The sequence below is a fragment of the Lactuca saligna genome, chromosome 5 (genome assembly GCF_052625555.1).
Source record: "Lactuca saligna cultivar CGN05327 chromosome 5, ASM5262555v1, whole genome shotgun sequence".
NCBI lineage: Eukaryota > Viridiplantae > Streptophyta > Magnoliopsida > Asterales > Asteraceae > Lactuca > Lactuca saligna.
The window spans coordinates 256,688,274-256,702,994 of record NC_136421.1 but is presented as its reverse complement, the minus strand read 5'-3'; the positions used below and the strand labels follow the sequence as shown (position 1 = coordinate 256,702,994).

The 14,721-nt window shown below is 34.0% G+C and overlaps 1 protein-coding gene across 1 annotated transcript; it reads right to left on the bottom strand.

Moving 5' to 3' along the window:
- Positions 1 to 7,543: 7,543 nt before the first annotated feature.
- Positions 7,544 to 11,680, bottom strand: LOC144997514 (ABC transporter G family member 1-like). Its single transcript, XM_078957416.1, has 8 exons — positions 11,356 to 11,680; positions 11,159 to 11,238; positions 9,674 to 10,138; positions 9,487 to 9,573; positions 9,115 to 9,231; positions 8,839 to 9,036; positions 8,359 to 8,445; positions 7,544 to 8,256 (listed from the first exon to the last, which is right to left on the bottom strand). Exons 1-8 carry the CDS (start codon positions 11,636 to 11,638, stop codon positions 7,624 to 7,626), a joined length of 1,950 nt encoding a protein of 649 aa, XP_078813542.1. The 5' UTR covers positions 11,639 to 11,680; the 3' UTR covers positions 7,544 to 7,623.
- Positions 11,681 to 14,721: the final 3,041 nt, after the last annotated feature.

The following is a 14,721-nucleotide window of genomic DNA, read 5'->3' as shown; positions in this document are numbered from 1 at the left end:
TATAAATTATACAAATAATCAATTTCCTATGTGGAAATATCACTCTCCATTGAACTATACATAGTTTTTTTGGTAAAGTTTAAATAATATAAAATAAAAATTAATAAAATACCGATAAACTGTATAACGAATGTACACAAAATTTAAAATTATTCTTTTTTTTTTCCTTTTAAGATTTTTTATTTTTTTGCTTCCACTAAACTACTATTATCACCTATGTTGCAGATGAAACTTGAACGGTCAGGTGTATATTAAAGCTTTTTTTTTTATGATTTTTTGATTGAGATGAATGATGGTTTTAAATACTACAGTGGCCCATTCCACGTTATACGTGAACCTAACTGTTTTATACTTATTGCGGTGCCTCCTATATTCATGGACCCGTATATTTATTTAGCATGCATATTCTTCATTCTTTTTTCTTTAAAGTCTTCGCGCATTGAAGATTGGATAACCCAGTGAACTGTTCCGGACATGTGGTACTGACACGACCAGTCGACCATGTTGCGAAGGGGATATAAACCTATATCCCTAGTTGTTATTAAAGGCATCACAATGGATCACATATAATTTAATAGATTATTTTATCATTATTCATATCAATTTATCTATTTTATTATAGTAACTTGTTGACCAAATTGCATAAATGAAGTTCATATGACTTGATAAGATTGTAGCAAAATTCAGTCAAAGACTATGGATGATCGTTTTCATAAAGATAGACTAGAGGACACGGCATTTGTAATAATTATGAGTTGATTGTTAATAGTATATATTATAATTTAATATCCTACTATTAATTCATTCCCTATCCAATTTGTCCTGTAACAATGAACCCGAGTACAAAATTTTCATGGAAGTTCTACTTTAATGGGGACCACCAGCCATGAGCCATCCCTTTTATGAGATTTATTTCAAGTACGGTGACCCATCTTCTTCTTTCTAAAGTACTTCACCGGCCACCAGCTAAAACGAACCAGCACCGCCATCAATAGATGTTGAAGGCCCTCGATTCTTGAGTTCTCATTGCTTTGAAACCTTTTCCATGCATGCACGACGGTATATTTAATAACTCATGGGAGTTGGGAGTTGGGACATCACATATATAACCCGGCTTTAATAAAGTCAGGCTCCATATATAACAGGCTGTGTGTTTTTAAGGATTATAGGACTAAGTAAATAATAAGAAATCAACATGAATATTTGATTTAGGCCATGTAATATTACCACTTACGCATAAAAAGTTCTAAAAAATTAAAATTAACATTCCTAGTAAATTAATGGGTATCCTTATTCCTAGAAAAATACTCTCACGAAGTTGATTTTTTAGGAGAATAATATGATGGCCCCGAAGACAGAAGTTTGAGTGTTGAGGTGTGGAATTCCATATTAAAATTCCAGTTACCTGAAAATATTACTAGTGTTTTTCGATTTTTGGAACATATGGGATATTAGCTACTCAGATGATGATGTTTATTATTTTTTTTTTAATTTGATTTGATTACTAAAGCGAACCATGCTTTCTAAAACTTAGTTTCTTGATAGACAATTGTGGTATGTCGAAGGGCTTCCACTTTCTACTAAATAGGTTAAAAACAACCTAAGGGAGGAAATTAATTCAATGAATTGGTTTATATTTTTTAAGATATGGGTTTAAATAATCATTCACATTCGTGATTCGGGTTTATTCACTATGTCTTGAGTTCTACAAGTTTTGGATAGTAGTTTAATTGAGAATGGTGGTCATGAATTAACTTGTTCCTATTAAAGTTAATATATTAGGATGGAGAATTTATATGTATTAAAGTTGTTCAAAGTTAGGAACAAACCCAGGTACTCTTAATGGAGTTACTTTACCTGGGTTAATGGTCACCGCCTCAGCTCTTTTCTTATTCCATCCTTCTCGATTCTTTTTCTCAGTTACCATCATCTTACATGCATTCGTTCACCACCAGCAACAATCTCCTTCTTCACTGCCATCATGTATACTCTCCTACCACCTCGCTTCTCCGCCGCCTTCTTGATTAAGCGCTCCACCAGACATCGCTCCTCTATTCTTTTTATCTCTGAATTTGGAGCCGATGCTCCGTCTAATAGTGGGTTCTACTTTGGATTTTTGTGACCTTTTTCATCTCTCTGTCTAGGGTTTCGTTATGCACCAAGAACAACGAATGTCATGGATCCTAGGTATCTACAACAATAGATGATGATGAATCAACATCAAGTATCGCCTCCACAGGAAGCTTAATAAAGGCGATGTAAAAGATACCCTCTATCTTCTTAGGGATTTACAGTAATTTAAGATGCTTTGGATTTGCAGTTTAAACCAAACACCATCGATGCCCATAAGCATATCAACATTACGTTCTTTATCCTATAATGTTTGTCTGCTACTTCTTTTATAGTTTTTATTCCTTAATTCGTTTTTTAACAGGAATCCACGGTCCTGAAGATATAGTTTATGAAAATGGATGTTTTTAAGATTAAGCTCCATATACATAAATGTGATGTAACTGATAATTGAACATTTTCTTTTTATGTACACAAGGTGTTTGTTGTTTTGTCTGTGTCAATGATGTGGATGGATTTGGCTGTTTTCCATAAGTACCCATTTCAGTGCCTATTGTTACGATTGCCACTTGTAACACCGTAAATTTCAAAACAAATTTTTCAAATTTTCGTAAAACATAATTCATTTAATATTCATAAAACAACCATATTAATTATCCAATTCAAGTAAATACTAAATCCCAAGATCACAAATGTATAAACTCCGTGTGTGTGTACGGATCAAGCCGGCGCCTTCCCCAAAATACCATATATAACACATATTAGCCACTCGAGGCTATAACTCTGTGGGTCCGTGCACCCAAACTCTATGAACCCTCAGGTTCTAACTCTGTAAACATGCACAACATAAATCACATAGAAATAATGTAGTACAATACATAACATACATAGCATACAAACACTCTATCACATAACTCTGGTTACCTACTCAAGGTAAAGTATAGTGAGAAGACTCACCTCGCGTCTCGATAAGTCGTGAATCCTGAAATCACTAGTGCTCGATCCCCCGAGCTAAAGTCCTCCTATATCACAATATATCTCTAATCAACACTTTCCCAACTAAGGTTGACTACTCTTTAACAAGTCAACTTAGGTCAACGGTCAACTTTGACCGGACTCGGCGAGTGCACAATAGCGACTCGGCGAGTCTGAGCGTATACACTGATTTCCCTGAAATCCTCCCTTGACACGTCGAGTATCCTCATAACTCGACGAGTTCCACCTGGCATGAGTTGTGGGGCCACCACGACTCAACTGGCCGAGTCTCAAGAACAACTCGGCGAGTCCAGCTTGACTCAGTCCACCTGTCCACTCAGACTTCCCCCTGACTCACTGAGTCAACCCTCCCCAACTCGGCAAGACCACTCACTGTGTGGTCGGGCAACATTCATACTACTCGCCGACTCTGTTCTTCAGACTCGGCGAGTCCGTGCCATGCAATGAATCAAACTTGCTCATAAGGTCAGATCCAGTCCATTAACCCATAGATCCAGTCCTTCCAAGCATATTTAGCACATAAAGTATCTATCTTGATGCACATACAATCTCTATATGACCATAAATTATGTTTTTGTCTCAAATACTACAACCCAAGGTCATAAACTCCATTGCTATACATAAAGCTTGAAGAATGAGGCTCTCTAGACCCCAATGGATCCAGATCCAGAGCCTCAACACAAGAAGGGAACTATTTGGCATCAAATCATCCCATAAATGTCCATAAGAAACCCTAGATCCCATTATTCATCACAAAACAGAAAGTAATCCGAAATCATACCTCTAGATTGATGATCTAAGCTTCAAATCCACAGAATAGCAACCTCCTTTGCTTCCTCTTGCTTAGAATCTTCTCCTTCTTTGCTAAATGACACACACAAGGGTCAAGAATGCTTCCTTTCTCTCTCAAAACGTTCAAGCACACAAGGGTTTCTCTCTAAGGGTTGGGTGAGCACAAATGACGGCCATAAGGCCCTTTAAATAGGCCGCAAACCCCGGAAATTAGGATTTCACCACACAGCGTGGACTCGCCGAGTTCACTCTTGGACTCGTCGAGTCCGGACGCGAACCCGTGCCCAAAATCGCGATCCTACTCGGCGAGTCTGGGCTCCAACTCGCTGAGTCCACTCATAATTTCCATAAATAAATCCAAAATAAATACCTGAAAATTCCAGGCTGTCACACCACTCCTGTTTGCCACCCAAATATCGACACACCAGGGCAAATATGTCTTAATATTCTTACCCTCCCTCCAAAGGTACTTTATTCAACCATCTAAAAATGGATCCTTTTGTTTTCTCTATTGATGTACATTATCAGATGATTCCTGTTTTTATCTTCTCTATTGTTGTACCTAATTACAAGGTCAAAACCTATTAGGCTAGCATTTGAATTTTTGGATTTATAAATATATATATAATTTGATTTTTTTGGTTAAAGAAACAATCACCTGCTTCATGTGCGTTTTCTTTTGTGCTTTGTTTTGTTATTTTTAATGTTTAAAGTCATTGATCTTGATTTCTTTTTTTGAAATTCGTCAGGAAATTGACAGATAAATTAATTGATCTGAAACATAGACCGACTGATGCTGCAATTGGACATCTTGCAAATTGTTGTTGACGAATTCAAACAATGAAGCTATTTAAGAATGTATTTTTAATTTTAATTGTGTAAATATATGAAATAAACCTAATGTCAGGTTCTTTTTGCAGATTTCAGAAGGCCCTTTAATCCTCTTCCACCTCTGTCGCATGTCAGCTACACCACCAAAGCTACGTCTGTTTGTTTTTTATGATGTGGCGTCTCTGATGCCGGTGATAGCGGCGTTTGGGAATCCGGGATTTTTTTCTTGACAAATTCTTATTGAACACTCAATATCCGATTTCTTTATCTTCTTCGCATGCTTAGTATCTACTTTATTCAGGTATCGTGTTTATTGTGGGAATAATGAGCTTGGTCGAGGACTAAAACTACTCATTTTGACTTTTCAACTTCAAAATTGTTTGACCTCTTCATCAGTTTTGGTCGAGGACTAAAACTGCTCATTTTGACTTTATCAACTTCAAAAATAACTCGTTGGTCGCCAATGTCTTTTTAACAAAAACCAAAGAACATACATATTCCAAAACCCAGGAGCCACAACAAGAGTAGCCCAAAGGAAAGAAATGGTAATTTCCAATCCTCTTCTATGACAAAAATTAAAGGTAATTACTGAAATTAAGTTTAAGTATTGAAGGAAAACTATGACATTAATGAATGAATTTTGGTTTAAAAAAAGTTTGGAAAATGTTTTTAACCTATAAAGAATTAAGTAAAAGACCAAATTAGTTCATTTTGATAGCTTTGAATTTCTATCAAAGTCAAACATAGAATGTAAAATCAAAATTATTTTGAATGCTCTCAAAGCATGTTGGAATTGAGTTCTGATTCGTAAAGTACTATTGGTAATAAATTAGAAATATAAAATAATCAAACAATTTGAGCTATTGAGCTTAGCGTCAGCGATAATAAGTTGGTAAAAGGGTACAAATTTGGCTTTTGTAAATATCATGCTTAATACAAGAAATTAGAAGCTTCCTGTTTATGATTAAAAAAGTAATCGAAGTATGCTATACTTGGAACAAATCTATGTATTACTTGATAAATACTAAGTTTAAATCACATGTATAAAACAGATTGAAATTAAATTGCTGATTTTGGGAATCCGGTGCATTAACGTTACTAACTTTGTTCTTCACAGGAAAATAAAAAATTGATTATGATTATGATTAGAATAAAGAAAAGTTGAGAGTTTGCTTTTTGCCGTTGGTAATTGTAACGCCTGTGTTTCGAGGTTTGTCATTAATGTTGATATAATAGTCTAGGTTAACCTTTGTAACCCGTTTTGAAATAATAAAGATGTATTAGATGAGTATTATGTGTTTTATGCTTAGTTGTGTGACTTAATTGAATTAAGAATAAAAATAAGCGTCAAAATGAAATGTTAGATAAGCTCGATATCTATGGATAATGTTGTAGTAGTTGAAATGAGGTTTCTGAATATATAAAGAATGCTGAAATTCGAGTTATAACGAAGAAGTTATGACTTGTCGAAGTTTCGCAACAGAACCGGCACGACGATGAACGACGTAAAATACGAATTTAAGATAGAGAGAGATTTAGCCTTAGCGATCTATACGAAAGTCGTAGAATTCGTTAAACCTAGAGCGTGCATAAAAAGAATGCTCAAATCTGACTTCGTATGAGTAAGTTATGATTTTCCGAAGTTTCATCTTAACAATATGCAGCCTGAATACCCGATTCGAGATCGAGTGATTGTTGGTTGAAACAATCTAAACGAGAATTGAAGATCTCGTTAATAGTAGTGCATTGGTGAAAAGACAGATGAAAACGGACGTCAGATGAAGAAGTTATGAATTTTTAACGGAGTTTTCCTGTTCCGGACTACTAAAAAAAAATAATAAAAATAAAAGTCAAAATTAGCCGACGGAGTCTAAATGAAAGTTGTAGAGCGTAGTCTCACCTACGCGTGGATATAAATAACATCGAAAACGAAGTTCGTATGAAGAAGATATGAATTTCCAAAATCTTTAAATGATTAATAATTATTAATTAATCTTTAATTTGGATGTATATCTGAAGGAGTCATTGGTCTGATCCGAACTACACCCAGCCTAGTTGAGTACGCCCGGCGTACCCCGATGCATGCAATGCCTCCACGCCGAAACAAGGAGCAACTAAACAACAATGATGGATCTGACTCAACCCGTGCATATGTTATGGTCCGCCCACAGTTTTACAAACACCCCTGCAACGGCTTACCTCAGCCAAGTGAATGTTATGGGCCAGATTGTAATCTTACAACACTCATGTGATTGTCATGGGATCCCCCATGGTCTTTCAAACAATCTACAAAAATACCAAGGAAAACTAACATGAGTCAGACATGTAGCCTGCTAGACCCGTCAGGCGTGTGGGTTGTGTTTCGAACCCCAAAGCCTAATCAGACAAGAACAGACAATGAAGCCCTCACATAACTCTCAACCTGAGGACAACTACCCAAACTCGAATATGCTATGACCAATAATTCCACAACAAAAATTTGAGGGCACACATACACAAGATGTACACCGCCCAAAACTTGGCGAAACATTGACACACCCATAAAACCTTCAATTGATACAATTTAAAACCTTCGAACAAATTCAACAGATGATGATGAACAAAATAACCAACTATTAAAAAAATTGTTAGATAACTAATCGAATGGTTCAACTTATTACTCAACAAATTCCCATATATATTACAATCATTACATATCAATATTATGTGGAATTTATTAAAATAAAAAAAAAACTATAAATTGTCATGTAGGAAAAAAAAATTAAAATAACCACAAAATAACATATAACAAAATAAATAAGTATATGAAATATGGCAAAAAAATGCTATTATTTATTAGTATTTATTACAGTATATTTGACCACTATTATTGATTATCCACATTATTACCATATAATCTTAAGATAGACAAAGACAAGCTTCATGGAAGCATTTCTAGTTTTTAAAAGCAGAACCCAAAGTGGAATCCTTAAGAATAGGCGACATTCTCTCTATTATCTTAATAGTACAGAAGAGTGTTATTCTATATGCAACAACCATACCAAACAAGATTCCAAGATCAATCCACTTAGAGTATCGCATCTCGATGTGCAATACACTCTTCAAAATCATCCCACCATCAATTGTAGGAGGACCTCCTGAGTACTCAGGGAATTTTAACCCTTCAAACTCATTTTTGTACAGTCCTTGTAATGCATACCTGTGGAATGAAATATAGTACATAGGATACTTCCAGAACACTTGAGGTAGTTGGTTTGGCAACCGAAAAAACCCTGCACCTAGTATCATCAAGCCTTGGATTCCTGCACCTGCTATGATGCCCATGAGAAAATTTGGAACAATGGCAGCTACGATCATCATAAGACTTTCAACCAACAACATTGACACAAAGAGGACTAATGCGAAATAGATGAATAGTTTGGGTTGTCTTTGGAGTCCCATGATCGAGTAAGAAATTGCTCCCGGGATTAAGGAGATGACAAGTAGGTATGGCATTGAAGAGATAGCATGGCTGATAACAAATGATCCAACACCGTAGTGCCCGTTTAATCTTTCCCATTGAAAGACCTACATAGATTTTGTTATGATACATATAGTTAATTACTAAGGAAGGAAATTAATTCAAGTACATTTTGTTTATCCAAGAACACATAAGATATATCAACTAACCTTCATTTCCTCCACGAGTGAGGGGAACCCGCCAATGGCTAAAATGGTTAGGAATGAAGAAACATACATGATCATTGAAACCCTAGCCTATGCATTCGGAACCATAAAAAATTATTCTCAGTACTTACATATGTACACGATTGAAAACACCACCAAAAATAATTTGTTGGCTGATCATTTGGTATTCTTTATCTTTTTTTTCCCATAATTATTGACTTTGTGAAAAACTTTAGAACAACAATCGTAACATATATAACGAAAAGCCGCATCATCAAACTTTTTAGATGTGCACTTGGCACCAAAAAAAATTAAGTTTACAACATCTGTAGTAATGAAATAATATCTAAATGATTGACCACACCAAACTGAAATTTCGTTTTTACCTACGATACGAGACACCCATTTGTTTTTATGTGAGGGTTTCGATTTAGCTCCTACAAAAAAAATTTGTGTATCGAAATAAAATAAAACGAAACTTACATTTATAGAGCCAAATCCGGAACCAATTTGGAAGAAGAGTGTTCCTAGTGCGAAACCCAACAAAATATATATAACAAGTCGTAGCCAGTAGTATCCTAGATCGCGGTACATGTTTATGAATGATCTTTGCGATAACACCAAGCACTGTGTAATGACATTGACTTGTAGGCTTCCTTCTCTCTGAATTATGTCTCCTTTCTAAAAAAAATTACATTTTCTGGTTAATTATATTTCTACTGTAATGTAACTTTTGTTCTAAGAAAGAACATCATGTACCTCTCCACATATTGTAGCTATTTCACTTTGGACTTCCATATATATCTCAGATGACTTGTAAGATTCAGCAAGTGCATTGATTACTTGCTCAGAAGGAATCTCTCCACTAACAATGTCCTAGCAGTGGGAAAATACGAACAACTGAATGAACTTCGAATTATCAAGAACTTTGTGGTGTATTAAGACGAATTCAATCAAAAACAAGGGGGTAATGTACTCATGTTGAATTCTATAGCTATTTATGAACTATGATTAAAAGAATACAAAGATAACAACATTTATATACTATTAATGTGACTTCTTAATTTCTTATCACAATTTTTTTGAAAATTCTCAATCGTCTATGGCAAAGATTGAACAATTTTAACGTACCTCATCAAAATCTATGTTGATAGTTATGAGGTAGTGATCTGCTGGACTTTGTAGATCCGGGCAAGGAAAACCATTTGCTGCAAAAAACTGAAAATAACAAGAATATAATTAAGTTACATTCATGTTCTTATGATATGTATTTTTATAATACGTATCCGTGATTAATTATATGATAAAGATATAGAACCTGATTCGCTGCAGAAGTAGGACCAAAGTAGATTGTTTTCCCCATCGAAAGAAGACAAAGATTGTTAAAAAGTCCAAAAACTTGACTACTAGGTTGATGGATTGCTGCTAAAACAGTCATATGATATTGTCGAGTGAGATTGGCAATCTGCTTCATGACATAGTATGACGCAGCGCTGTCAAGCCCACTTGTAGGCTCATCAAGCAACAGAAGTTTCGGATGCGTCAATAGTTCTAAGCAGATGCTTACACGCCGTTTTTGGCCTCCACTAAGTCCTTTGAAACCCCAGCCTCCTATTCTAGTGTTCACACAATCTTGGAGCCCCATGTCCCTCATAGTTCTATCTGCTCTCTCCCTCTTCTCGAATTTTGGCATCAACTTCGGTAGTTGGAGTTCAGCTGAGTAGTAAACTGCTTCTTTTACAGTTAGCGTCCATGTTAGAACTTGTTCTTGAGTCATATATGCCTACATTAGATAAGAAAGAATATAACCCGGATGATTTGTTATGTAATTAATTGTATGTGACTCTATCCAAAAATTGATAAATCATAAGAACAAAAAACAGGCCCTCAAGTTACTAAAATTAATGTATAGTTAAGTTACCAATATTTGTTATGCGAAAAGGCCCATTAAGTTAAAAACTAAAGATACATAGTTAATGGGTAAGCAAACTCGTTAATCTAACATGTAATTTAAGACTTCTAACATTTTATTATTGATTTGGTTTATGACTAGAATTTACAAAAATGACATTTCCTCTCTAAAGTATAAAAGTTATCCCTCAATACCAAATGCAAAATTGGTATAACTCCTATTGAAAGGTTACAATACAATTTAACTTGTAAGTTGGGATTAATACAACTCTAAGTATTCCCTAACAATAGCGTGTAGGTCTAATCATAGATTTGCAAATAAAAAAAAAACAAAATGTCACTATATATCACATACGATTAGCATCTACATTATTATCCATGATACTCATTCCTAAATTATGTCAGAAGCACCAATTAACACAACCACTATTTGAATTTTGAAAATTTTATGAAAGCAAATTAATAATATAAAATTGAAATTTATGAAAACACTAACACGTCTTGGTGAAATTAAAAATATTTTAGATTTTCACCTAATTATAACTTAAAAAATAGCATGTCCGATTTGTCTTTTTAAGAGCTAATTAATAAGTGAAACTCGAATATGTTTTCCTTTTATTTGCCTCAATGACTTTAAAGACGTTAGTTTCTTAATTTTCCTCAATGAATGATCACATTCTCTTTATATTTTTATAATTTTTCATAAGCTTTGCTACAAAAAAAAAATTGGGGCCCTATGCAACTTTGGGTCCTCGGCAGACGCTTAATTAGGTTGCCCCCTATATGTGGAAGAAAAAAGATGCAACAATTTGTGCTTTATATATTTTTCTCGTGAGGATATATGATTTTACGTCAATTAACTATGTATAAAAAAGTGATTCATTTTTCTTACCAAAGTGCCATAGTTAAGCCTTTGTTTACGTCCATTAATTAGAACTCGCCCACAGTACATTGTATTAGAAGCCAACCTCCCTGCATTGTACACAAAATAAAAAATCTACAATAATGTCGTATACAACATGCACATGTAAAGAAGCGAGTTAGAAGGTCGTTAACGTTAAAACATAATCTTGAGATCGAACTACATACCAGCCAAAGAATCAAGAAGGGTAGACTTGCCACAACCAGAAGGACCCATAACAGCAACAATCTCTCCTGGTTTAGCATAACCAGAGACACCAATAAGTAAAGATTTACGTTCATTTTTTCTTGAACTCCACTCTGAGCTTGACACAGCTACTCCAAGCTCCTCCCATGTCAAGTAGGCTAAGCTTCCCGTTTTCTTGGCAACACATGACTCACACTCCCCAATTTCAATGCCCGTTTCATTTGGTTCTGGACGAATTCCATTGCTATGCACCAAACTACCCATGCAAGATCAAAGCACGAAATTATGAACTATAGGGGAGAGGGGAGGGGGTGAGTAGTATGAAAATTATGAGCAGAGTGGCACTACATTTATAATAAGAGCACAGGAAGTGTCAAGGCAAGCAATGGCAGTTGTGTGGATGTTAGAATTTTCATTAAATATTTTATTTTGCAGTAGATATCCATAAAAATAATACGCATGCAGCCGAAATCTAAGAAACGAGAATTGCCAAAATAAAATTCAAACTAAAGCTTTTTACTTATTCTTTTCTCTTGGACCACAATCTATTTGTGCATGCATGCAATGCGCCCCATTTGAGCCGTAAGTCTGTCTGAATGTGACCTTGCACAAAATTGCAAACAAAAATACTCGCTCATGTATAAAAGTTGTAATACTTAATTGGATACCGTGTTATTAAAAGTATAGGTTTGTTGATAGATTATTCTACGGATTAAGATGGAACTATGGAAGGTTGTTAATCGACCTGCAATCTGATTATAATTTTTAACTAACAAATTATTAAATCCAAAATTTTAAGCATCAATATCACTGTAATAAACACAAATCTCAAAGGTTTTCAGTAAAATCCGTACTGCCTTTGAATGCTCGCTTCAGTCCTTTTATATTCTCATATCGTTGCATACATATAAATGTTAAAACAAACATAAATTTTCAAATAATCGAAAGACTTCAAGAGAACACGTACTCGTTTTGCCTAAAAAGTGATAAAACAAACTTTATTGACGACATCATACTTATATTTTTATCCATAATAACAATATAGTTTATTTCTTTATTCATTATAATAGATAATAGATTTGCTTTTTCGTAATGTAAGCTTCTTAGTAACGTAGACAATGGAGTTACCAACATTTTTTTTTATCTAAAATAGTTTAAAATAGAAATTAATAAGTTTATTATTTATGTGAAACCAATAGAAACGAAAAATAAAAAAAATGAATATTAGCGGGCCATGTTGTATAAGCAAAAATTAATTTAAATTTTTTATAATTATAGCCGACGAGTCTCATATCTTGAAATATACTCACAATTGTATCATTCACAATAATCACATATTCACAACCCTTTCAAATTTCCATGAATTTTATTTTATTATTATTATTTTTTTGTTAATTACCAAGTTTAATGGATCATTGTTTATAATGGATTATATATATATATATATATATATATATATATATATATATATATATATATATATATATATATATATATATATATATATATATATATATAGGTTTTTCCAAATACTATAAGATAGTTCATTCAAAAGTTTTTAAGATAGGTCATAACTTTTTTTATATAAATTTTTTTAAAATTTTATAAATAAAAATAGGTGAGTCAAAAGATCTACCTTCACTAACATTAAAGTGCCACTCATCACAACATATTTATATTTTTAACCATAATAGAAACAAAATATATTTTTTATTTACAATAATATAATTCTTTTTATCAATATATAGACAACTTACTTTATCTTTTATCTATTACAGAGTATAATTACATTGTTTTTTTTATCTCTAGGAGTAACACACTTTAGTTTTTTTTATCCATAATAGCAAACATTGTTGTAATTTATTACCAACATAGGAAATGTATTTTTATCCATAAAAACACAAAACTTAATTAGGTAACTATAATCGTTGTTGAGATCAGATGTAGTAATCGGGAGGACATGCCACACTTATAGGTCGTAAGTGTGAAATAATGTGCAAAGAACAAGGAATATAACAACATTGATATAAGTACCTGAATTTTTGAAATTACAGACTAAAGAGTATTAAAAATGAATAAATCTTCTACTCTACTAAACAAAAATCTTTTTTGTTACATGTCATACTCTCATTTATTTTGCCACATATTATTTTGTAGTTATTTTAAATTAAATTTTTTCCACATATCATTTTCTAGTTATTTTGAAGTAAAGATTTTCACATGTCATTTTATTGTTATTTTTATTTTAATTAAATTTCATATACTGTTTATGTAACGCCCGAGTCACCAGGTATAAAATTTAGCCATTATTTCAATTAAAATCAATCAATGGACCATGAGTACATTAGGCGTACACTACGTACGCACAACGTACTCCTTTGCATGCGCACATCGGGGTGAGCCCTACGTGCATTGGGCGTACCCATGCATACACATGGGGTACTCAAGCCAAGGGCAAACCCTAATTTTAGGGTTTGCACCCGATTTAAACACATTAAGTGCCTCAAGACGATCACATTATCAGCCTCTATTGCCTCTTAAGTCTTATCTCAAAACCTTAATCCATTTTCCTTAAAGTGTGAGCTTGTGTGTGTGTGTGTGTTTGGTGTGTGTGGTGCTTAGAGAAGAAGAAGAAGAAGAGTTGTGAAGAATCATTGGATCAGAAAGAGCTTGTACATCTAGTGGTTTCTCATCATTTCTATATTGTCAAGGTAAAAAGCTTCTACCTTGATGACTCTATGTGTTAGTTTGTAGTTCAGGGCTTATTTCTTCATAAAATGGTCCTTTAATGTGTTCTTGAGAATATGAGCTACTATAGAAGGTTATAATATTAGATCCTAGTGTTTCTAATGTCCTTTGAGCATAAAAGTCGAGTCTTGATGGATTAAGTTCAGTCATGAAAAGATTGAAGCTAGTTTCATGAAGATATTATGGTTAAATCCAAGATTTGCCTTATTAAGACATGCTAAAGCATAATGTCGGAAAGTTTATGGCATAATGCACTTTAATGAGTCTACATCTAAGGTTGGACATTGAGTCTTAACTTATTAAGACCTTGGATTGAAATTTTGGCCTACTGCAGCGTACCTTGGGTATACCTTGGGGTACATTAAGTGTATGCTTCTGAGGTCCCAATGGTGCAAGGGTTGTGAGTACGCCGGTCATACTAGTTGGTACGCTGAGCGTACTCATCAAAGTGGGTCTAGGGCTTGTTTCGGGCCGTGTGTAGGACTTAACGACTTTGGTCCCTTTTTGGGCCATAAGCTTTTGCTATATTAGGTATTTGGGAACTACAAAAAATATGTCATTATTGGCACACAAAAAGTGGCACTAAAAATCCAAAAAAT

Bases quoted from the DNA above. Each gene is read 5' to 3' on its own strand.
- LOC144997514 (XM_078957416.1), bottom strand. From the start codon at position 11,638: ATGGGTAGTTTGGTGCATAGCAATGGAATTCGTCCAGAACCAAATGAA. The intron at 11,239-11,355 runs GTATGTAGTTCG...TGTACAATGCAG, and splicing joins CCTTCTTGATTCTTTGGCTG to GGAGGTTGGCTTCTAATACA. The intron at 9,037-9,114 runs GTACATGATGTT...AATTTTTTTTAG, and splicing joins TAGCTACAATATGTGGAGAG to AAAGGAGACATAATTCAGAG.